The following is a 25,610-nucleotide window of genomic DNA, read 5'->3' on the forward strand; positions in this document are numbered from 1 at the left end:
GGCCACAATCCGTTCTTCTTGATCAAGAGCTCTGATCTTCTGAAAACCACAGGTGGAGACAAGCACAGTTCAAAGGACACAGGAATCCCCCCCTCTGGGGCTTGCTTTGTGTGAGAGCCAGGGACCTCGTGGCTGGAGTTCCGGAAAGGTCCCCACGCACACGCGCGCACACACAGAACAGTCTCGGCAGCTGATGACACACACGGACGCCGAAGTGCTTAAATACAGATTTATTGCAAACCGACACTGGAGAGGGACTTCGCAGGCGGGCACCCTGCTCTCCGCGGACCTCGGCTGACGGAGCTCAGTGGCCAATCTGCGGCGGCCGCGTCTAGAGGGAGAAAACACACGGGCTGCACGGCTCCAGGGCCCAGCCGGCAGCAAGGGGCAGAGGACGCCCGTGAGGACAGCCCGCCATCAGCAGCGTGGACCGGCGTGGCGGCCCCGGCCCGCCACTCCCAGACGCCGGTGAGCCGCCATCACGACCGGCGGGGCGGGGCAGAAACACAACACTGAAGAGAACGTCGGGCAGAGGAAGACAACGGACCACAGAGTCCACGGCTCCCCAGTCTCCCAAGTGGCTGGGATGCAGGTGCACAGCCCCCCTCGTCACACCAGAAGACCCTCACGGCGTGGCCCAGGGGCCCGAGGCCATCGAGAACAGTTCTCACACGAGACGCTGGTGACGTGGGGCAGGCGTGCACATCCCGGGGGCCCCCGAGGACGGGTCTCAGCAGCTCCACGACCAGCCTCAGTGCCAACTACAGGGGACAGGGCTCCGCGCCCACCCCCCCGGCGATGCTCCCACCAGCCACCTGGCGTCTGCACCTCCCTCGAAGGCGGCAGAGCCACCCGATGCTTCCCAGGGACTGGGTATTCAAGCCTCCGCGAGCCACAAACCTGCCCCCACACGACTGACGAGCCCCCTCCCACCTACTCAGGCGAAGGGGGCCATTTCCGGAGGGACCATCGCCCAGAAAGGAGTCCTTGTCCGCCCCGAGGACAGAGCCACGAGGGGAGGTCCCGGGAGACCTGCCGTCCGACAGCCGACGGGGCAGGGGCGGGGCCGCCGTGCTCTGGTCTCCTGGGGGCACCCGGTCAGCTCTTTGACAAGAACCGGGTCCCACGAGAAGATGTCGAGGCCAGTTCCTGCTGCACCTGTGGCCACTAGGGACTGTGTCCCCACATCCAGAAGCGGCGACCAGGACCCCACTTTCTGCTGCTCCTTGATGGGGATGAGCAGGTGGCGGACGCGCACAAACGCCAAGCAACACCACACGCACACGTGGGGCAGGGAGATGTCAAGGCTAGGGCTCCCCCCGCGCCCCCCACGTCAGCAGCTGGCCCAGCACCCACTCCCTGCCCCCAGCACAAGGAAAGCAAGCAGAGCGTGTGCACGGCAGCAAGAGGAGAGCGGGTGGCCGGCGTCCCGCTCGCCCCGCACTGCTCCCTGCAGTCTGGAGATCAGGGCTGGGTGCCGCGGGTTCACCCTTGAAGGAAAGGATGGCAAGGGCAAACCCGCCAACGAGTCCCTGGCAGGAGGGAGCCGGGGGCATGGCCAACATCCCGCCTCCTGGCCAGCGGGCACTTCCTTTCCTCCGGGCATTAAAACTGCACAGCCCCCGGGGAGATGTTGAACATGGCCGGGTCGAATCGCTGGCCTCGGAAGGGGGAGCCTTCAGCATCCCACCCCTTCTTCAGCATCTCGTGGACTTTCTACAAACAGAAAACAGACACAGAGGTTAACGCAGGGCCCAGAGCTGGGCTCACTCTGCCTCCTCCGCACGCGGACACGCTGTCCCTCCCGCCCGCGGCCCCTCTCCCCTGGCTTTAAGCCCAGCGGTGCAGCCGCCAGCACGGCGGACACGGGCCGGGTTAACGGATCACTGCCGACCTGCGGCGCATGACCGCGCTCAGGGCCTAGAAACCAGCCCCGCCCAACACACGCCCCACCCACCCCTCCTCTCCAACTCCTGCCGCCCATTCCAAGCCCCCTCCCCGCCGGCCACTCTCTGGACAGGAGCCCCATGCGAGCCCTGACCGCTGGTGAGGACTGTGTACCGGGGCCGTCCAGGGCCATCAACTCCTGCTCCCCACACAGGCCCTGCCTCCTCGGGAGCCACCAGCCAGTCCTGCTGACCCCCTGGCCCCACATTTCCTCCTCCCGGGGACCTGCTTCCCTCCAGCTCGAGCCTCCACGGCCGTGTGACCTCGGCACCTCTGAGCTTCCCCAGATCTGGCTCCCTCACCACCAGCTCCCGGCACAGTCCTCCTGCCTTCACGCTCTTGTGGTCTGAACCCGCTCCCCACACGGTGCTTCCCTCACAGCCGTGTGTGAGGACGGTCCTCCCCAAAGCCCCGCCGAGCCCAGAGGAGTCCTGGACAGCAGTGCTGGTACCCCGCATTCAAGTGCAGGTCACCCGGGCGAGAGGCACACCCAGCCCCCGGCTCCTGCATGTCTGCTCAAAGTGCCCGGAAAGCGCCGCTCGGCCCAGCACTCACGTCCCCCAGGGCCGCACGCTGCCCCCCGGCACGTGGCAAGTCCTTCCGGAGTCCCTTCCGACTCAAGGCACAGAGACCCGTCTGCTAGCAGCATCTTTAAAGCTCTTCTTCAGATACGTCCCCATCGGCTGTCCGTCCCCGGGCCCGTCGGCGAGGGTCTCCTGCTCCCCTCGAGGGCCTGGGTTCCCGGCCACTTCCAGGCGGCGGCGCTCGAGCCCCTCCGCGGGGCCCAAGCTCACACACTTTCTTCTGGTGGCCACAGGCAGCTGTCCTGTAACGGACCGTGGCTGCCACCCAACGCCCATGAAGGCGAGGCCCCCATCTGCGAGCTTGGCTGCGCCAGCCGGAGACACAGGCCACCTCGGCCCCCCCGGGCTCTGTAGGCCCAGGTGGTCAGGGAGCCTGACCAAGGGCAGGTTCAGAGACTTGGGGCAGGAGAACAGAGGCAGGGACCAACTCGGGACTCAGGCCCCAGCCCTGCTGCCCGAGCCACCTATGCTCCTCTCATGACCCAGCCGGCCCTGCCCGACCGGCGGTGGTCAGCGCTCCCTGAGTGACCCTCGCAGGAGCAAGGCCATCTGCGTGGGGCCTGAGGAAAGGGCGGCAGGAGGGAGCACCAGTGAGGACGCCTCGGAACCCCGAATGGCATCGGGGGCACTCCCATGTCGACACACGTGGAACAAAGAAGACGCCCTCCTCTGCGAGACTTGACTCGGCCGGTGCCCACCACACCCGGGAACCAAAATTAACCTGATAAAACCGACCCTTCCTGCCCTCAACAGACATTCTTGGGAGCACTGAGCACAAGGAAGAATGAACACCCCTGGCGACCCGCGTTCCTGCCCCCAGCACGTGCTGCGCGGTGCGGACCTCTGCCCGTGCGGACCCCTAATGTCCCCTCCACGCTGGCCATCCGGACTTCTCTGGCCTCTGACGTTCCCAGGTGACTCAGAAGGATTTTCTTCCCATGGGCCCTGCAGCAGGGCTGGGCCTGGCTCCCCACAACTCTGCCGAGGGTCCCCGGGGGCTCGGGGGAGGGGCTGTCTGGGCACCGTCACCCCCCCCCCCCCCCGCCCACACACAGCCCCGGAGAGCCCGGATCACGTGCGACGTCCCACGTCTGTGTGGACCAGCCGCACATCACAGCCCTTCCACCTGGGCTCTGAACAGGGGCAGAACCGGTGCCCCACCCCGGAGGGCCAGAGCCACCTGCGAGGACCCTGCTGCAGACTCCCCCTGCCCGCAGCGTCCCCCACCGCCCCCGCCCAGCACGCCTCCTCACCAGCTCATGGCTCTGCGGCTTGCCCTGCAGCTTCTGGTGGTAGTCGAAGGTGAGCCTGTCCAGCACGGCGTGCTCCTCCTCGTCCACCGTGGCCATGGAGCGCTCCTTGTTGATCTTGTCGATGTCGATGTGCTCCTCGCCCTCCAGGACAGCGCTCCACCAGTACTCACCCACCTTGTTCAGGCTCACCTGGGACACACGGGCAGACAGTGCTCCGTGTGGGGGCGGCCCTCGTCCCCCCCACCCCAGGTTCTCTTGGAGGCCGAGGACCTGCGTGTGTGAGTGCCCCGCACCGCTCAGCGGCCAGGACCCCAGCCTGGCCCCCGCCCCAGCCTCCCTGCAGCGCCGAGGAGAGGAGCCTCTGTCCACAGGCTCCTGCCCGCCCCCCCCCAGTGCCCACCACACCCCCGAAGACCTCCCTTGCCTCCAGCACGCCCCCCAAGTCAGGGCAGCACACAGGGGAGGCGGGGCCCAGACGGCATGCCTCCCTGTGGGCTGGTGGCCGAGCTCCTCAGAGGCCGAGAACGGACTGCTGGGCGGTCCATGGTCCCTCACACTGTCCACTTAGTCTCCAAAGGCACGAAAGCCCCAGTCACACCCCGAAGGCTGGGAGGCAGGGCAGACAGGACAGGCCTGCAGCCGGAGCAGCTCTCACTCAGAGCAGCACCCCGAGCAGAGGGTTCCTGGCCAGAGCACAATCGTGACTCCACAGACCCGGAACTGGCCCCCCCCACCAGTGACGTCTGTGAGGACACCGTGTGCCTGAGCCCCCCACCGGGGGTCCAGACCTCACCACCACAGCAGGGCTCCAGCCCAGTCCCGGAGAAGGACTTGGGGTGTGGGATACGGGGCAGGCCGCACGGTGAGAGGGTGTCTGGGTGACAGCATGGCATGTCTGCAGGACAGAAATAAGCCTCCCCGCTGCCGACTATCCCGCGGGCGTGGGGCGTGAAGACGGGGGGCGGGGGGCCACCGAGACCGCGGGCTCGGAGATGCCAACGCCATGGTTGACGTTTGGGGTGGATCTGGTTTCCAGATGCTCCAGTCAGCCGCTTCTCACGGACTTTGCTCCCCAGTTTGTGTGTGGGGACCTGACCTGGCCCTCTGAGACCCCAATGTCGAGAGCACGGCCCACCTCCGCCGAGGTGCAGATCTGTGTTCCAACACAACCAACACCTTCCGAGGGGGAAGGCGTTCCCGGTCTCACTATCCCCTTTATTCCCGGAGAGCACTCCGAGGCACTTACAGGCCGCTCTGCCTCTGGAGACAGAGACCCTCAGGCCCTGCGTCATCACCCCTGCCAGGAGCTCTGCACACACCCAGGAGTCAGCAGACCGCAGGGCCAAGGGCAGAGCCACTCTGGGCCCACCAGCGCCCCTCCGCAGAGGGCACAGCAGGGGTCAGCCCTGCACCACCAGGGGTTCTGCCGCCCGCCCCTCCACGTGAACCGCCAACCACACACAGGGTTTCTGGGCAGGACGGGCTGACCCTGCACACAAGGAGCTACCACCGGGCCTTGCTACCCACATGAGCCCTTCACAAACCCAACAAAAATCAAAATGAGCCGGGCAACACTTTTAAAACCACTATTTTGAAGGGCGCCTGGGTGGCTCAGTTGTTGAGCATCTGCCTTCGGCTCAGGTCATGATCCCAGAGTCCTGGGATCGAGTCCCACATCAGGCTCCCTGCTCGGCGGGGAGCCTGCTTCTCCCTCTCCCGCTCCCCCTGCTTGTGTTCCCTCTCTCGCTGTGTCTCTGTCAAATAAATAAATAAAATCTTTAAGAAAAAATAAATAAGAGACACTGTGTTTTGAGATAAAACTCACATAACACAGTCGATCATTCTAAAGTGAACAATTCAGTGCGTTTAGCCCAACAGTGTTCGGCAACCACCACCGCTATCCGGTTCAGAGCACCGTCCTCGCCCCAAAGGAGCCCCGTGCCCACCACCAGCCCCTCCCCACCATGTCGTTATGCTTCCCGGCCCCCCACTGCGCACACTCGGCGTCCTTCTGAGCCCCCGCTTCTTGCACTCAGCGTGCTGTCCCCATGGCACGTCCACGCCGCCCAGCAGGGGGGAAGTGGCGCGTTGCTCTGGTTCATGGTTCCGTGACCAAAGACGTCGCCACCCTTCCGCGTGCTTGTTTACCATCGTGTTTTTCTGAACATTTTATTCGGAATAATTCCAAACATACCCGTGTGTGTTTGTCCTGGGCTCCCCCACCGACAGGCTACCCCTGCTCCGTCACGGCACATGCATTTGACGACACGCATGACTCACAGTCAGTTCCACGATCTTGCCCGGAACCACCCCGATATCTCAACAGGTGCCTCCTTCCCGGGGACAGGGATGCTCTTTTCTTTAGCAGAACTTTCCCTCCTGCACAGGATCCAGGCTGAGGTCCCAAATGCACCTTAGCGGTCCTGTCCCCGCTCATCTGGAACATTCCATGGCCTCGTATTTAAAGACCATTCTTCATTTGAGGTTCGTCTTGTGTTTCCTCCTGATTAAGCTCAGGAAGATGCCCCCAAGAGCATACTGCTCAGGTGACGCCGCGCCCCGTCCAGGGTGTCACTCCGCCACATCCACCAGCTTCCTCCCTGAGCCCGTTTCCCCACAATGGCGGCAGGGGCCTCCTCCCCCACGGTGGAGCCATTTAACCGCTGTCAGCACCACTCCCGGGTGCCCGGCATCTCGGTGGCTCCCGCTCACTCCCATCCCTCATCACGCAGGTGTTGAGAGTATCCTCGCTAACTCGCCCCCCCCCGCCCCCTTACCTGGCCTCCCTCCAGGACCCTCACATCGACCTGGTCCCAGATCTCCAATCAGTTTCCCGAAGCGTCCTCACAGAAACTTCCAACCCCGCGTGAAGGAGCTCAGCACCCCCACAACCTGTGCGATGACTCAGCAGCCCTGCCTCCCCCTCCCCCCTGCCTGGCAGAACAGCGTCCAAGCAGGGCGGCCCCGTGCCTGACGAGGGCAGCGGCCCTCCAGACAGTGGGGACCAGGGGGACACTGTGAGAGCCGTGGACGGTGCTGGCCACGAGGGCAGACGGCGGGACCTGCTCCCTGCAGGCCCTTCCGGAAGGACGTGGATCTGCATCCAACCACCGGCCCCGGAGCTAGCCAGGCACAGCAGGACGACGGGCAAGCGCCCAGTGTTTCATGCCGCCAACGAGCTTTTTAAGCTCACAGATGAGAGCACTGTGTGGGCTGGACGGAACAGGGCCGGGGCGTGGTTGTGTCGGTGGGGAATGCTATCTGCATTCGCCTCTGCGCTCACCTCGCCCCAGGACGGAGGGACGACCCTGCATCCCCCAGGAGCACAGTCCGCTGGTCGTGCCCGGCACCTGCCTGCCGCCCGCCCCCCGGAGCCACAGCTCCTCCCTGCTGGGACTCGGGGACTGCCTGGGGACGGCGCCACGGTGCTGACCGGCCCGAGAAACGCCCAGGGTCCTGGGAGACGAGCGCGCGGAAGGCCGTTCCACGGACTGGCTTCCAGCACTTGCCAGAACGCTGAGGTTACTGAGCCCGCAGCTGGGACGGAGGATGCGCTGTGACCCCGCAGGAAACGCACATCCTCGTCAGGACACGGAGAGGGACAGAGGAAGGCGCGCGGGCAGGCCAGCCACGGTGAGTTTGGGTCGGCAAGCCCATGCTGGCGGCCGCACACACACACGGCGCAGGACAGCGTCCCCTGGCAGACCGCCGAGGACTACGGTGAGCCTGCAGCTCCGCTGCTGAGAACTGAACTCCAGGAGAGGATGCGGGGGCACAGCCCGCACGCACACACACGCTCAGGGGAGCGCTAAGCGGGGCAGGGGCTGGCCCGGGAACACCCCGCCCCGGCAGAGGGGGCCGTCAGCCCTGCGGGGGGCGGGGGGGGGTAGTGGGACAAGGACAGGGCGCTGGTGCACCTCTGGGACAGCACGGCTCGGGGGAAGCGCCGACTCCCCGTCTCTCAGCAGAGAAAGGAGCCTGCCTGAGAGGCAAGGAGCCTCGTTTAACACTCTCGAGTGTGGGAGGGAGGGAGGTAAGAGCTGTCATCCGGTTTTAGCTGCCACCCCTGCCCGCTCCGAACGCCTGCAGCTTGTCTGATGTGCACGCCCTCAGGGGACGACGGGGGCTGGGAAGCCAGTGACGTCGCCCGCTGGGAGGTCAGGCACGGACCAAGGACTCTGGGGAGGTGACGGGCAGCCCTGGGGTCGGCCCTCGTGGTCCATGAGGCCCTCACAGCAGTCTCGCCCCTCAGTGCCCCGGGGCAGCCAGGGGCCTTGATGCTCTCCGTCTGGAGGCCGGAAGTCCAACAGGGGCTGCAGGGCTGGGCTCCCTGCGGAGGTCTCCGGGGACGGGCTGTGGCTGTCTCCCCAGCGTCTGCCTGTCTTCACGTCACTCCTTCCGCCTGTGTGTCCTCCTCCATTTCCAACCTCCCTCTTGTTCTCTCGTAAGGTCCCATTCGCAGGTTCCAGGCTCTGGCAAGGACATTGGAGCCCTTCCCAGGCCTCTGCAGCCCTCCAGACAGGCGCCCTCGACCATGTTTTTCAGTCGCCCTGGTGCCCAGCACAGGGCCTGGCCCTGAACCGTCAGCAACCTACGGACGTCTGGGGCTGGGCCAGCCAAGGCTCTCAGCCTCATCCTAAGGGTCAGGAATGCAGTTCCCGTGCAGCCGATGGGACTACCCGAGCCAGGCAGTGCCGAGCGGAGCGGAGCGGAGCGGAGGCCCGAGGGACGTGGTGCACGCCCCCAGCAGCGAAGGGATAAGGGTCTTCATGCATCACGGCAACGCGCTCGCTCGGCCGCGGTATCATCTCAGATACATGACGCCAAACGTCACAGGAACCGCGACGTCCAGAGCACGGCCCGTGGTCGGGAGGGGAGGCGGGGGGAGCCCCACACCCCATGGGCAGGGCACACCGGCGGTGCCAACGGGCAAGCTCGGCGGAGAACGTGCGAGGGCCTTCCCCACGCAGCCCCAGCTGCTGACGGTCAAGCCACCCCGAGCACCGCAGGCAGCACTCATCCAGCACCCGCGGACCCGAGGGCTCCCACACGGACCCGGCTGGCAGGGGGTCAGCGGGGAAAACTCCCAGAAACCATGTTCACGGGCAGCGCCAAGTGCACCTCCGCCCGTGGCCGGCTCCGCACAGCTGAACTCGCCGAGCGGCCGGCGCGTGGCAAAGGCAAAGTAGGAAAGTCAATGGCAGCGGGCACGGCATGGGCGGACGGGAGGAAGGCCTCCCACGGGCTGCGCACACGCTCCCCCCCACCCCCTCCAGGGCGCCCCGCAGCCGGGAGGCGGAGAGGCACGTGGGGCTCCGCCTCGGGCGAGTCATGTCCCGTGGACGAGCTTCCGGAGGGTTAAACGGGCCCCGAGCGTGCTCAGAAATGGCAGCCGATGACAAGGTTTAACGGGCTGCCGCAAGCCACAGCCGTGTTCGAGCACTCGCACACGAACACACAGAGAGGCAACGTGGCCGTGAGGAAGTCAGTCACGGCTACCAACCGAAGCCCCCACGAGACGAGCTCAGGGATCACCAGAGGCGCATTTCCACAGCGGACACGGAAAGTACGCGGGCGATAACCCTGACAGACGCCAGGGCAGCAGCGAGCCCTCGGCCGGCCCGTCCGCGCAGGGACGCGGGCGCACACGTCCTGGCGGGGGCATCAAGCAGAACGCGTGCGTCCCGGGTGGGACTCCCGCTGGGGCGCTGCTCGGGGCCCCCCCACGCTGTCCGCAGGCAGCGGGCACCCTGGGTCTCGGGTCTCACAGCCCCATTGGCACAGGATGCGCCGCTGGGAGGCTGGGGTGGAGGTGGTGAGGAGACCCTGACTTTACCTCCCACAGCTCCGAGAAGCACCAGTGAGGCCATGACTGGGAAGGCATTCTGCAATGGGGCCGGGGCCTGGGGGACAGGCAGGCACGGCGTGATGGGCAGAGGGGCTGAGCCCCAGGATGACAACTGTCACAATGCCACGGAGAGGAGCAGGAACCTCAGAAGGGCAGGGAGGTGCCCAGCAAGGTTGAGAACAAGAGCTGGGTGGGCTTGGCCTGTGCCCCACGACCTGGTGTCCTCATCACACAGAGGGCCCCGTGAGTGCGCCCCAGCAGCCCCGCACGACAGACCCCTCTCGCGCCAAGGCCTCCGGTCAGCGCACACAGCTGGCCCACTGGTGCCCATCCCGCGAACATGAAACGGGAACATTTTTCCTTCCTTCCTTCCGGGCACACGTGAAGAATGGGCCTGTGTAAAATCATGAGGTTCTGTCCACAGACCTGGTCTGTTCCTGTTGACTGCACCCTCTCACCAGACCCTGGTTGGGCACCCCCTGCCAGACCGGGTGCGAGGCCCCGAGGAGGGGGAAGGAGCCACCGAGGATGCCAGGAACGGGAGTGCCAGAGCACCTGGCTTGGCTTCTGCAGCCCCAAGGGGCACAGCCAGCTGAGATCCCCTTTGTCAAACAAGCCGGTCTGTTTGAATCTGTTAACTCTGCATCCTCCAGGAGGACATCCGTGAAATTCAACCTGCCTTCCAATTTGTCACTTATTTGGTTCTGCCTCAGCTGTAACCAGGTCACTGGCAAGCACAGCCATGCTCTGGGGATGACCCCACAGGAGCTCCTCTGTGGTCACCGCGTGCGGCCTGCACCTGTGGTCACCATGTGGGCACAGGGGCGGAGGACCGTGAGTTCATGCTCTGCTTCAGGGAACCAAATGGCGGGACCCCAGGGGGCCGAGGCCAGCAGAGGTGCCCCCTGAGTTGTGCCCCAGACAGCAGGAATCCATGCCCCCACGGCCCGAGGATAAGCCCCACAGCAGGTGTGACCCCCACCCCCTCCCGGAGCCCGAGCACCAACGCCCACACTCACCAGGACGCACTTGCCAGGCTCCAGGCTCCAGAGAGAGCTCTCAGTGTTGACCTTGTGGGTGAACTTCCCTTCCATGAGGACGTGCTCCCCATCCTCCTCCAGCACAGCCACCCGGATGGAGCTGCTGCTCAGGGCCACCGAGACCTGGAACCGAGCAGAAGGGAGTCACTCTGTGCTGGAAGGTGGTGCCTAGCACGCTCCCAAGCAGGACCTGGCCGCAGACCACGGGAGAGCAAGATGCAAGGCCATCCTGGGGGTCCACAGGCACTCTGGACGGAGAGAATCCTACCGACCCAGTGACACTGGAGGCAGCCCACGCACCGCCGTCTCCAAGTAAACGTACTGGAAGTCCCGTTTCAACGTGCGTAATGATGACGCAGGGAAAACTACTGGTTTTCCACAGAAATCCCTTCTCCATCGGGGAGACCGGTAGCCATGGTGGAAGGCAAGCATGGCTGGTGCAGGTGGGGTTGTGCTCCCACCCCCATCTCGCTGTCGGGCCTCGTCAGCAGCACAGCTCTGGAGGACGCCCAGGAGGGCCGAGCCCCCGCACGCCCACTCTGCCTCCGTCTGCAAGCCACTGTGCCTTCCCCGGGGACAGTGAGGCCGGCTCCCCTGTTCTCGAGAAACCCAGCCTCTCAGCCCACCATTCTCTCCTTGGGGACACTTGTCCTGGACAGTCTCTCCCCTCTCCCCTGCAGCTGCCTGCACAACCACACTGGGACCTGCTGGGACCCTGGCCTGAAGCGTCCAAAGCTCGTGAACCCCTGGAGGTTCATCAGATCAGTAACCGGAAAAGGGAAGCACACAGAACTCCTGTTTTTATTCCATTTCAATTCTTTTTGAACTCTAAAACGTGTGTCTAAACTGCAAAATCTTTTTATGACAGCATCTGCATAATGCGTGCATTAAATGAAAAGACACTGGAGGGGAGAACTCAGGCCTAAGGGTGGGGTTCCATCCGCTTTTGTTTGGAGACGACCCTCCCACATGGCTTGGTAAGTGCTCATTAAACACTCATAAAGCATCGAACAGAAATTCTCAGTCACAGAATATTCGAGCTTGGCTCCTGTAACCTAATTGTACTGTAAAAACCCTCGAGTAAAAGATGGACAGTGGAAGGGGTGCTGTTGCACAGTTCCCAGCATCAGGCGGCTCTCGGGCAAGAGAGGAAGAATTCCTGAACCGTGGCCGGGAGTGGGGGAAGCGGGGAAAAGGGGACAAAAGCGCTGCTACAGAGCAGAGTGACCCACGGCCCACACGTGCCCACACCCAACCTCTGGAGGTGTCCTGTTCACTCAGCCAGCTCTGCAAAGACACGGGCACGACCCGGATTTACTCGGCATCCAACGGCCACATCAGCAGCAGCCTGGCACACTCCCAGACGATGTCCCTGACCATGAATTTGGATGTGTGGTGGAGGCGCCCCAGGAGCAAGCTCACTTTAATAAAATCCTCCCAGCCAACTTTACGTAACACGATAATTTCCAAATTTGGGCAAGCTTCTCACACTGCGAGGCCTGCACAACAGGGGATGAGCCAAAGCACCGAAGGGGACCCAGACAGGAGATGCTTCCAGTCTGAGATGTCAGTCTGGGAAGGGTGATCGTGTCCCAGCCTCTGTGACCCACAGAAACGAAAGGAACAAAGCACAAAGAGAAAAACCCCAGACAATGCAAGGGAGGAAGGAGGAGGAGGAGGAAACGTGGAGACAAAGGAGAAGAGTGTGGGGACAGACAGCACGGAGGAGGGACGAGTGAGTCGTCTCGTCTGTGCATGGGGCTTCCGGCTGGCAGTCAGCAGGCAGGGAGGACGGGAGCAGAGCCCCTCAGTCAGCCCTGGGACAGCTGAGGAAGCCCCACCGGAGGGGACGGGACCCCATTGTGGTACAGACCGACGGGGCAGTGCTCCAGAGACACGGAGCAGCAGTCTGAGGGGCGGTGTGGGCGGTTGGCCCCATGTCCTGTACGGAAGACTGGCCGGTCGGCCCCTCGGCTCTGACCAGACCTCAGCCACGTAATGGAGAACACCATCAACACCATCCATCCCCTACTCAGAAGAATGGGGAAAATACGTTTTTTTAATTAAAAAAACTACTAGGGAATTAAGAAAGGCATCCTTAAAGCAACAGCATGAAAAAACAAAGACTACAGAGCAAATAGGAAAAAAGGAAATTCTAAAGTATTTCCAGTATATATCTTCAGAGAGGCGTGAGAGGTGTGACTATGGAACTAAAATGAAATATGAAAATAGAACAATCACACACATACACCACTTAGAATTAAACACACAGAAGCTAAAATAGAATCTGCAACAGAAAGACTGGAAAACAAAATCAAAAAACATCAAGGTAGAGACAAAGACCTATCCAGGCGGTGGGGGTGGTGTGCTGGGAACCACTGCAGCAACAAGACAATGCTCCGGGGTCGAGGAAAACATGCCTTCGGACAAAACCCCACCGAGGGCTGTGCAGAAGGAGTAAAACACAACGCACACAAACTCGTGGACTCGTAACACCGAGAACTCAAAATAAGGCCCTAAAAATTCCAAAGACCAGGGATAAAAGTTTACTCACAAAGAACCTGAATGGAAGAGATCTCTAGAAACAGTTAACACTGGACATAAGATGACAGGGAAGCAATGTCTTCAATTTTCTAAGGGGAGAACTTTTTTTAAAGTTAGATTTCCATACACACCTGAACCATGAAATAAGGGAAAGTTTAAAATAACTACATTTTGGGCGCCTGGGTGGCTCAGTTGGTTAAGCGACTGCCTTCGGCTCAGGTCATGATCCTGGAGTCCCGGGATCGAGTCCCACATCGCGCTCCCTGCTCGGCGGGGGGTCTGCTTCTCCCTCTGACCCTCCCCCCTCTCATGCTCTCTGTCTCTCATTGTCTCTCTTGCAAATAAATAAAATCTTAAAAAAATAAAAAAATAAAAAATAAAATAAAATAACTACATTTTAAGACATTCAAGAATCTCTTATTTACAACATACCTTGAGAAAGTTCCTTGAGGCTAAAGCCCAGCAAAATGAGGAAAAAAACCAAACCAGAGGAAGATCCTGGGGGAACGGGGTCAAAGGCACAAACGTCCAATAGGAAGGTCAGTGGGGCCTGGACCTCCTGCACAGCACGGTGACCACAGCTCACAACATGGCACCGGGCATGAAGAAGCTGCTAAGGGAGCAGAACTCCAACACTCATCACACACACAGACACAAAACCTTAACTACGTATGGTGACAAGTGTAACTAATCCTACCTTGGTGACCATTGTGCAATACAGATATCAGAGCCTTACGTTATACCACAGAAGCTAACAGAGTGTCATATGTCAATTATACCTTAATAAAACTGGGGGGGTGGGGAGGAAGATCCAAAAGGGATCCGAAACACTGAATTTAATCTAGAAGTACAGTGAAAGGAAGCTCCAGGATGGAAACTATACAGCAGAACTGAAACATAATTGGTCTGGGTTGGACTCAGAGGTGAGAGGGCTTTAGGAAAAGCGATTTCTGGACAATACGTTGTTCTAGTGCGTCTGGCTGATTTGGACATTATGATGAAAAGATACTATTTTTTACAAGTTAAAAAGAAACACCAGGAAAACAAAAAGCTACACAAGAAATTCCTGATCCAAAAGTGTAAATTATAGAGTAACACCTCCAAAAAAGCTCTCTTTCAAAAAAGCAACAAGAATATTGGCAAAAATTGTCAATATGTACGTTTTCTGAACTTTGGAAACTAATCAAAGGTTTGCAGGAACCCAGAGAGCACTGATTCAAGAAGAACAAGCTTTATGACATTTTAGCTGACCCTAGGCCCGTTCTCACTCTCTAGCCCCTTGGTAACCCACATCCCCAGTATAGCCTGGCAGCCATCAGAGGGAGCACAGAGGAGCTGGAGCTCCTCCAAAACTTCATTCCCAAGAACTCGGATCACTTGACCTGTGGGATGGTTCCCCAGAAGACCCCAATTGTTAGGCTGTTTTTAAATGGACTCAGAAGAGCCTTTTCCCCAGGGAGTGTTTGTTGAAAACAATCAGAGGCGAGTATTTTAACTTCACAGCTGACTGAAACAGGGGATAACAGCTGAGGCAAACAAAAGGAAAAGCTGCGGAATATAATGTCCGTGGAGATTTTGAAAACTTTGGACACATGAATGTGCAGGCTATGTGCAGACTTAGAAAAAACCCTTCGGTGAGGCCCTAACCTCACCACTGGCCGACTTTGAGCCTCTGCATGATCAAGTGGAGGCCAAGGCAGAACTTTCAACTGCTAGGCTAAGCGTTAAAGGCAGGCCCTAATACATACATGGAGTTCCCTGGGAGAGAAATTCACTGGTCCTAGGTGTTTAAGAAAGTCTGTCCAATCATTTGCTGATTACTAAGTTCACCAAGTAGAGACTTCACTGGCCACACACAATAAAGAATACAGACTTTAGAAAATTAGCTCAGAAAAGTCATCCAACAAACAAGAACAACTACATCAAGTACCAACAGCAACAAACCATGAGAAAAAGGGAGAATCTGAGGTCCAGAACTGCCATGTTGTTATTTAAAATGTCTAATTTTCAACAAAAAATTACAGGACTCACTAAAACAAGAAAAGATAGTCCATATACATGGAACAAAAGCAAACAATAAAACCTGTCCCCAAGGAAGTCTAGACATGGGCTTAGTAAAAGTCTGTAAGTCAACTATTGTAAATATACTCATAAAACTAAAGAAAGCCCTGTGTAAATAACTAAAACAAAGCATGAGAATACTATCTCATGAAGAATATCAATAAACAGATAAACATTACTTTAAAAAAAAAAAACAAATACAAATTCTGAAATTTAAAAGTAACTGGGGAAAAAAACTGAAGCAGAAAATCTACTAGAGGGTCTCAAAAGCAAATCACAGCAGCTAGAAGAAAGAATCAGAAAATCTAAAGATAGGACAAATGATGGGGCGTCTGGGAGGCTCAGTCATTAAACGTCTGCCTTCAGCTCAGGTCATGGTCCCGGGGTCCTGGGATCGAGCCCCGCATCGGGCTCCCTGCTCGGCGGGAAGCCTGCTCCTCCCTCTCCCACTCCCCTTGCTTGTGTTTCCTCTCTTGCTGCGTCACTTTCTGTCAGATAAATAAATAAAATCTTTAAAAATAAAATAAAATAAATAAATAAATAATAAAGATAGGACAAATGAGATTACTTCATCTGAGGAACAGAAAGAATGAATAGGGGCGCCTGGGTGGCTCAGTCGGTTAAGCGGCTGCCTTTGGCTCAGGTCGTGATCCTGGGGTCCTGGGATCGAGCCCCAAATCCGGCTCCCTGCTCAGCAGGGAGCCTGCTTCTCCCTCTCCCTCTGCCTGCCACTCTGCCTACTTGTGCTGTCTCTTTCTCTGTCAAATAAATAAATAAAATCTTAAAAAAAAAAAAAAGAAAGAATGAATAGAGCCTCAGAGACCTGAGGGACACCACTAAGCACACCACAACGTGCACAATGGAGCCACAGATGGAGAAGAAAGAAAAAGAGGGTAGAAAGAATATATGGAAAAAATGACTGAAAACACACATTCATGAAGCTTAATGAACGCCAAGTAGGATAAATTCAAAGAGATCAAAACGTAGATGCATCAAAAAAGCCAACAGAGAATCTTGAAAGTAGCATGAAAAGCAACTTCTCACACAGGAGGGCTCCTCAACAGGAATAACAGCCGATTTGTCATCAGAAACCATGCAGGCTAGGTTGCCTGGGTGGCTCAGTTAGTTAAGTGTCTGTCTTTGGCTCAGGTCATATGATCTCAGGGTCCTGGGATGAGACTCCACATAGGGCTCCCTGCTCAGTGGGGAGCCTGCTTCTCCCTCTGCCTCTGTGTCCCACCCGACCCACCGCTCCCCACTCATGCTCTCTCTAATAAATAAAATCTTAAAAAAAAGAGAGACAGGGCGCCTGGGTGGCTCAGTCGTTAAGCGTCTGCCTTCGGCTCAGGTCATGATCCCAGGGTCCTGGGATCGAGCCCTGCATCGGGCTCCCTGCTCGGCGGGGAGCCTGCTTCTCCCTCTCCCACTCCCCCTGCTTGTGTTCCTGCTCTCGCTATCTCTCTCTCTGTCAAATAAATAAATAAAAATCTTTAAAAAAAAAAAAAAGAAAGAAACCATGCAGGCTAGAAAGCAGTGGTTCGGAATATTCAAAGGGTGAAGGGAAGGCATGTCAACAAAGAATTCTATATCAGGCAACACTATCCTTCAAAGATGAAGGAAAAATTAAGACATTCACAGATTTAAAAAACAAACAAACAAACAACAACAACAAAACCCTGAGAGAATTCATCCCTAACAGGCCTATCTTTTCTTACACAAGCCCTGCAAGAAACTAGAGACAGTTCTTCAGGCTGAAATGAAAGGACACTAGATAGTTACTTGAATCCACGTGAAGAAACAAGGAGTGCTGGTAAAGATAAATGGAAAAGACAGTGTAAGTGTACCTTTTGTTAACTCTCTATTTAATTTAAAACAACTGCACCACAAAGGAGCAGAGAACAGAAGTTATCAAATAAAAGCCAATTCCGGATACACATTAAAATTAAGTTGTATTGATCTGAAATAGATTGTAATCCCAGAAAAAACACTAAGACAATATCCCAAAAAATATAGTTTAAAAAAAAAAGAAAGAAATACTACCCAGGGTGCCTGGGTGGCTCAACCGGTTAAGTGCCCGACTCTGGATGTCGGCTCACATCATGATCACAGGGTCATGGGATCGAGCCCCACTTGGGCTCCACACTCACAGGGATTCTGCTTCAGATTCTCTCCCGTTGCCCCTCCCCGGCATGCTCGCTCGCTCTCTCTAAAAAAAAAAAAAAAAAACTTAAATAACAAAAATAAAAAATAAAATACTACACTAGAAAATTTCTATTTAACATAAAAGAAAGCAGTCATGGAGGAAAAAAAGAACAAAAAATTTCAAACTTTACTACAAAGATAGAGACAATAATCAAAACAGTGTGGTACTGGAATAGAATTTAAAATTCAGTAATAAACCCATGAATCTACAGTCAGTTGATTTTAAACAAGGGTGGCAAGGCAATTCAGTGAGGGAAAGAACAGTCTTTTCAATAAATGCATCTATGACAAATGGATATCCACGTGCAAAAGATTGAAGTTAGACAACTCCCTCATACCTTATCCAAAAGTTAACTCAAAATGGATCAAAAACCTATATGTAAGAGCTAAAACTATAAAACTCTTAGAAGAAAACAAAAATGTAACTATCCACGTCCTTGGATTAGGCAATGGTTTCTTGGATCTGCACAAACAACCAAAAATAAATGAATAAATTCTAGACCTTACCAAAACTAAAGATTCTTGTGCTTCAAAAAACACCATCCCTTAAGAAAGTAAAAAGAGGGGCGCTTATGTGGCTCAGTCAGTGAAGCGCCTGCCTTCGGCTCAGGTCATGATCCCAGGGTCCTGGGATCGAGCCCTGTGTTGGGCTCTCCCTGCTCAAGCGGGGAGGCTGCTTCTCCCTCTGCCTCTGCCCCAGCTCGTGCATGCGCGCGCGCTCTCTGCTCTCTCTCTCTCTAATAAGTAAATAAAATCCTTAAAAAAAAAAATAAAGCAAAAAGACAACTCATGGAGGAGAAAATACCTGCAAATTATCTGACGAGGGTACAGTATTTACACTTAAAAAGAACTCTTACAATTCAACAATAAAAAGACAATCCAATGCTTAAAAAGTTAAAGGACTTGAACAGACCTATTATTTTTAAAATATTTATTTATGGGACACCTGGGTGGCTCATTCGGTGAAGTGTCTGCCTTTGGCTCAGGTCAAGATCCTGGGGTCCTGGGATCGAGTCCTGTATCGGGCTCCCTGTTCAGTGGGGAGCCTGCTTCTCTCTCTGCCCCTCACCCCGCTTGTGCTCTCTCTCTCACATAATCTTTTTAAGATTTTATTTATTCATTTGAGACAGAGAGAGAGAGAGAGCATGAGCAGGGGGAGAGGCAGAGGGAGAGGGAAAAGGAGGCTCCGGGCCGGGCAAGGAGCCCAACGCGGGGCTCGATCCCAGGACCCTGGGATCATGGCACAAGCCGAAGGCAGACGCCCAACCATCTGAGCCACCCAGGTGCCCCAATAAATAAAATCTTAAAAAAAAAAAAAAAAAAAGATTTGTTTTAGAGAGAGAGTGCAAGAAATCGCGTGTGTGTGAGTTGGGGGGGGGACAGAGAGAGAGGGAGAAAGAATCTCAAGCAGACTCCCCGCTGAGTGCAGAGCCCGACCCAGGGCTCGATCCCACGACTCTGAGATCACGACCTGAGCTGAAACCAAGAGTCAGACACTTAACTGACTGAGCCACGCAGGAGCCCCCCAAGATAAAATTTATTAAAGGGCATTACTGCTTTATTGTCTATTTCCAGCAGAAGACTGCAAACAACCTCAGTGCCAATTACCAGGGGACTCATGCGACGGAGCCCTGGGTGTGAGGGGCCGTGGGGTTCAGGGCACCTGCATGTTCGGGTTTCTGGCAGCCTGAGCAGGCACGCTTGGGGCACGGGGGGCACGGCAGCCAGCGCCAGAGACCAGAGCCGCCCCGGTGTGGCCCACACTGGGAACAGGTGCGCAAATGTGTCATCGTGCTGGGGGGGGTGACAGCACATGCTCGTACTTGATCACAGATCTGGCGTCTGTCTGCCAGAACGTCCCAGCAGCTCGTATGCGATGCTGGGGGCGGGGCGGGGGCCGGGAGAGGGCCGGAGGACAGACGCAGGAGAGACACTCCCTGCCATCGGTGTTTACACTCCCAAAGACAAACGTCCTGAGCGTTCAAACACTACGAAGCAGACGTGGAGCCTGTGACCCTCCTGTTACTGAAGTCGCCTCTCTAAAGCTCCGGCCGACACTTGCTCTAAACACCGTCTGAGAAGGGAACCCCGTGGTACAGAGCTTTCAGACCAACTCCATCAGCTGCTTCGAGCTCAGGGGCAAAGCACTGCTGTACAAGACATGCTCAGAAGCCGTGGTGCCGTTCTGGAAGGTTCCTGGGGTGAAGACACAAGCGGCGTGAGCCCACCCGCCAGCAGGTTAGCACAGACCACCCCCAGCTCCAGCAGGAAGCAGCACACCCAGGAGGAGAGAAACCTGCTTGCCGTCCAACGTACTTGCCGTGACTTTGCAGCAACATCGTGACGCTGTCCCCCCGAAAGGCAACCAGCCAGCGTGGCCGGGGCCTGGTCTCCGCTCCGCCACCGTTCTACCAGACGGTCTGCGGCCTCAGCATGAGCAGAACAGCGGGTCTAGACTCCGAACCTCCGAGTTCCAAGTCCCAGCATTAAAATGCCAGGTTCCTAACCAGCCCCAGCCGACACCGGGGATGGCGCCAACACCTCTGTGGTGAGCGCGCCGCTTGGCGCCCGCCCCGAGGGCAGGAAGGGGCACCTGGCTGCCTTCCCCAGCGGAGTGGACGGAGCAAAGAGCCGACCACGCTTCCCTCACGCACGAGGCCAGAGCTTCACCGTGCGTTTCTCCTCAGATTCTCCGTCAGAATGAAAAACAGCAGAAAGGTGAAGCATTGCGCACATGCTCTTTTCTGTCCTCCTCGACCCCCAAGGGGCAAGTCCGCTTCTAGGAAAATCGGCCCCAGAGGCGATGCTCTGCTGCTGGAGAAGCGGGGGCGCAGGGGTCCTGCGTCAGCACACAGCCCCGCCCCCCGCCACCGCGCACCCCCCATCTGTGACTTTGTCACCACGCTGCCGTGACCGCAGCTACCCTCACGATGACATCTGACAGGTGCCACAGACAAATCCCAAAAATCAACACTGCTGACAGGCGGCTGGGACAGGCAACTCAGAGAAGAGCTGGAAGGCGGCCAGTCCACAAAGAACATGGCAACCCTGAGGAAAAAACCCTGAGACCAGCAAAAGCCAAGACACACAAAATAAACCTATTCCGGAATTTTAAGCGAGTCATGGCTAAAATGCTCAGATCGCTAAAAAAATGAGAGACCACAAAATTTTAGGAGAAGGCTGCAGTGTGGGAATAAGGGGGAACGTGGAAGTTGCTAAGAGACTAAATCCCGAGAGCTCACGCCCCAAGAGAAAACTCCGTTCCTACGTGCGGTGACAGGTGTTAACCAGATTCCCGCAGACACGGGGATCAGATCGCCAGGCTGTGCACCTGAAACTGGCACGTCAGCTGTGCCTCAGCTAAAAAGACCAAGCAACACAGTAACCTGGACAGAAGACACCACTGGAGGAGGAGGAGGAGGAGGCGGCGGCGGCGGCAGCTTCCCTCGCGTCAGCGATGAGGCCGGCCTGGCAGAGATGCGGTCAGCAGGTGTCACGCGGAACACGGTTCCTCCAGCGTGGCACACACACCTCTGCGGGCCGGGAGCGCTGGCCCCGGAGACCCCGGACAAGTCCTGTCCAGCACGGCCACGGGTGCCTCAGGGGGCGGGAAGGAAGGCGCCGGGCAGGGCCCGAGCAAACAGAGCACCCGCTGACGCAGCGCACGCCACCTGCCGCTCCCGAGCAGCCCCACCGGTGCCAACGGTCACTGCCCGAGCCCCGCGGACGTCAGCCCCAGAGCGGCAATCCTGGCCGAGCCCTGGGGACCATCATGTGCCCAGGAAATGTGTCGTGTGAGAACAAGCAAAACCCAGGGCTACACTGGGTGAAGCAAGGGCGTGTTACCCCAGAGGTCAGGACACCCACACTGGAGGGAAGCGTGGATCTGACCCCCAGGCACGATGGCCTGTCCCTTCGGCAATGTGATGAAGGGCAGCAGGACCCCCGCTATACAGGGCTCACGGCAGAGTCAGGAGACACACTGACATCACCAGCATGTCCGCCTCCCGGGCGGAAAGGACAGCGGGAGAGGCCAGGTCACCCGGGTCTCCAGAGTCAAAGAGAGAATCACTAGTTTTGGGCTGCGTCTGACACAAGTCCTTTGGAGAAAGCTCCAGAAGTTCACAGGTCAGACAGCAGACCAGCAAAGTCCGCAGCCAACACTTTTCGTAACTCCTTCACCTACGCACAAAGCAATGCCACCAAAAAATAAGCCCTAGATCAACACCTGCCCATAAAACCCCAGAAGATGCCGGGCAAAGTACTCCCCCAGGAAGGTCGGCCTGCACCAGAGGGGACATGGTCACCGGAGCCAGATCCCACGGGGATGACCCCCAGTCACCAGGTGGTGCCTTGGATCCCAAAGTTCACCTGACCAGGGGTCACGGACCCCGGTGAGATCTCCTCAGACAGGGTGGGAAGAGGGGTACAGCGGGAAACAAGTGCATGGTGCCATGACAGCCAGCCGCACACCAGACACGGAGCCACGGAGCCCGTGCGGCAGAACGGGCCGCCCTCATCGACGCACGGGGCGGGCCTGTTCCAGGTAGAGCGCAGGCAGTCTGGGGCGGGCACCTCGAGACGGGGGGCCCGGAGGGGCTCACTCACCGCCCGGTCTGGCTCTGGCTCACACGTGTCCAGACCAGCAGGAGCCGGTACTTCACGTGGCGGCCGTTTCCAGAAAATGTGCGTGAACTCACGGACGAGCTCGGTTGTACGCGCTGTGGGACCTGCTCTTGGGAAGAAGCCAGCAGCGCTGGTCTCTGACTAGTGGGAAAGCAGCCTGAGCTTTGGGGGCTGACACCCCCGCACCGACCACAGCCTCATCCCCCCATCGCCAACCAGACACACTCTGAGTGCCCTCAGTGCAGGCACGGCAAGAGTGGGGGACGCGGTGCGCTCCCTGCGTCAGCTCGGGAGACTGAGCAACCCCTGGGCCTCACTTTCCCGCCTATGGACATGGAAGGTGCGGCTCGCTTTGCAGGCTGCAGGCTCTCGTGATGGCTGATGCGAGGAGGACGTGCTTTCTCCGCAAGTATCAGAATTCTTTACGTTGAAGGGATTACGATAAAAAGTCCCGTTTCACAAAGCACATGGGGCTTTTTCCTTTAAAGTGAAGCCCACCTACTTAGAAAAAGTAAACATCTCTCTCCCACTAAAAGATTAAATTTCTACTCACGCTCACGGAGGTGGAGAGGCCCAGTGGAGCTGTGAGTACCACTGCTCCCACCTGACGTGGCCGCTGTCCGTGGGGGAGCCCCGCAGAGCACAGGACCGGGCGTCCACATGCCCCTGCAGAGCCCAGGGGTCCCTGCTCGGGACACCACCTTCTCCATCTGTGACACACGCGTATCGACCACCCTGCCTCCTTTGTGGCGCTTGCCACGGAGACGCCGAGCAACGACCCACAGGACCACAGCGGAACGAACCACCAGCCACCGGGTGTGCTCGCACAGCAGGGCAAGCCTGGGCGGGGCACGTCTGGAAGGCAGGCCGGCCCGGCTCGGCACCGCCGCGCCCGATTCCTGCACCCGAAGTCAGAAGCCGAGCAGAGAGGCTGGAGGCGCCCCGCGGTTACCTGCCTGCCCTTCACCACGTGCTTGGGCACCGGCACCTTGAGCTCCAGGTCGGTGTAGTCCTGCGACCAGGTGTAGTTCTCACGCACGGCACCATTGTAGCTGTCGGGGTTTCTCTGGAACTGCTCCTGCCTCCTGGGGAAGAGCAACAGGTGAGATGCACCCGGGCCCAGACGCAGGAGCGCCGCGGCCCCACCGCACGCCGTGGTCCCCCCAACGCACACCTAGCCCCCACCGCACGCCCAGCCCCCCACCGCACGCCCGGCCCCCCAACGCACGCCCGGGCCCCACCGCACACCACAGCCCCCGACCACATGCCGGCCTTTCACCACAGACCCAGCACCCACTGCAGGCCCGGCCCCCACCGCACACCAGCGGAGCCCACCGCACGCCCGGGCCCTGACCGCGTACCCACGCCCACACATCTCCAGCTCCTGAGAAGCTGAGTCTCACACTTCCTGACCCTCCTACTCAGGCCTCCTAGGAAACTGCGGGGACAAAGGGACACTGCAGGGAAGCCCCTGAGGGCACCACCGGCGGGTTGGGGACAGCATCCGCAGCCCGGCTCCACAACACGGCGGGCCTGCTGCCGGGCTTCCCGAAGCTCACGGACCAGGCCCGTCGCTCAACCAAAGGGTGGCAGTAATGAAGGCAGGGCCTAGCTCCACAAAACAGCAGAACAACTTCAGCCCGCCACAGCCTCGGCTTTCTCCTGGTGACGAGCGCCCAGCGAGGGCAACACACCAAAGCCCGGGCTACCTGGAAAACCCACCAGCCACGCCGCCTGTCCCTGCAGGGCCCGCCCAGCCCAGACGCAGACACGCCTGGCCAAGCAGCGGATGGCACGAACAAAATACGGTAGAACGTTTGCTGTTAAACGGAACGGTGCTCACAACAGCAAAAATAGCATTATAAAAGTAAGTTTGGACTCACAAGCCCTCTATGGTGAGTTTTACACCTAAATTAAAGACAGAAGCCCAGTCACAGAGGTGCAGCTCAGCCACCTTCTCCAGCCCTTCGGAAGGAAGCCCAGCGGACACCCCGTGGGGGGACACGGCACCATGCAGGTCCTCCTCGGTGCACGTGAAGACACGTGGAAGAGGCTTGCAGCGCATGCAGGCCATCAGCCCCTCACCTCTGCCAGATGGCGGTTCACGGGGAGGCACTTTTTCTGGCTGAAGCGTCAGGATGAGAATGTGTTTACCTCCGGTGGGTGTGCCTCGCGCGCCTTAGACGGGAGGCCGGGCATCCGTCACGGCCCACCCATCGGGGCTGGCAAGTGGCTGCCGTTAGGATTTGGGGGGGTCACACTTCGGCCCCTATGTCATCCTAACTTCCAGCACCTCAGAATGTGCCCTACTTCCAAGTTAAAATGAGGTCATCGGGGGCCCTGACCCAATCTGCGTCCTTCACAAGGGGAGACCAGGACATGAAGATGCGCTCAGAGGGACGATGGCGTCAACATGGCCGTGTGGCCGTGGGCCACGAGGGCTGAGGGCTGTCTGCCTCCGCAGAAGCTGCAAAGAGGCCAGGAGGACCCTCCCCAGAGGCTGGAAGTGAGCTCGGGAGAGAGCCGCAGAGAGCAGGGTGGAAGAGGCAGGAGAGGTCCGGGCCAGGCCCGCTGGACACAGGCCACAACACACACATGTGCACAGGCTGCCCAGCCCCAGGAGCAAAGCACCTGGCGTGCGGCTGAGTGCGGCCCAGGCCCGCTCCCTAGAAGGAACACGCACGTGCGTCCCTGCCCACGGACAGGCCTGTTAAGTCTCCGTGGGGTCTCCGGGTGGTACCGCAACGAGCAGTCTGCCTTTCTTCTCTTGGCCATTACCCAAGTTCCGCACAACACAGACATGTGATCAAGAGAAAAACAGCTCTTTTTAAGACAGGGGGCGGCAATCCGCCTTGCGGCCCCACGACCGGGCAGCTCTGCCACGACCACTCCAGCCTGCGGGCACCTCCACACCTCAGACGGGGCCCGGGGAGACGGCACCTGCCCCCCCAAGCCGCTCTAGCGCCCACTGCAGCTTGAGAGCTCACATCAGACGGACCACACTCGAATGTGCGGACAACAGCTCCAGCAAAGCCGACCGGGATGAAGCCGGGAGACGCACCCTCACTGCACGGCCTTCGGAACCACGCGCATTAACTATCTGAAATCATCAACCACATGGAAACACGGATGTAAGATACACACAAAATAAAGGCCAGCACTGGCAGAAATCGAGAAATAAACTGCGGGACCTCTCACGGTGGTGGGGCGGCTGCGTCCCTCACCCAGCACGGAGCCCTCACGGGCTGGGGTCCACACGACCCCCCAGCCGTAACGCACAGCAGACACCGGCAGAGACGCCACAGGGCCACGCGCAAGGGGCCACCTGCGCACGGAGCTGAGCTGTCCCAGAGCTGGGCGCTCACAAGAGGGGCTCCGGCCCCAGCACTGCAGGGCGGGCAGCCAGGCAGGCACCCGGACGGCTCACCCCGAGCGGACCCGCAGCCTCCCCCGCACGGAGCCGGGCACACTGCTGGGTGCTTTTTTAACACTTGGAATCTACATT

General features: G+C 58.3%; 1 protein-coding gene across 1 annotated transcript in view; it reads right to left on the minus strand.

The window, feature by feature from the left end:
- Window positions 1-222: 222 nt before the first annotated feature.
- NUDCD3 (NudC domain containing 3) overlaps window positions 223-25,610 on the minus strand; it is a 59,242-nt gene continuing 33,854 nt past the window's right edge. The window contains exons 3-6 of the mRNA XM_021703704.2: window positions 23,058-23,190; window positions 10,652-10,795; window positions 3,785-3,973; window positions 223-1,716 (exon numbers count right to left, since the gene is read on the minus strand). Of these exons, the coding sequence (XP_021559379.1) occupies window positions 1,606-1,716; window positions 3,785-3,973; window positions 10,652-10,795; window positions 23,058-23,190 (577 nt within the window). The 3' untranslated portion in view covers window positions 223-1,605. The remainder of the gene's footprint in view (window positions 1,717-3,784; window positions 3,974-10,651; window positions 10,796-23,057; window positions 23,191-25,610) is intronic.

Source organism: Neomonachus schauinslandi, chromosome 12, assembly GCF_002201575.2.
Source record: "Neomonachus schauinslandi chromosome 12, ASM220157v2, whole genome shotgun sequence".
Classification (NCBI taxonomy): domain Eukaryota; kingdom Metazoa; phylum Chordata; class Mammalia; order Carnivora; family Phocidae; genus Neomonachus; species Neomonachus schauinslandi.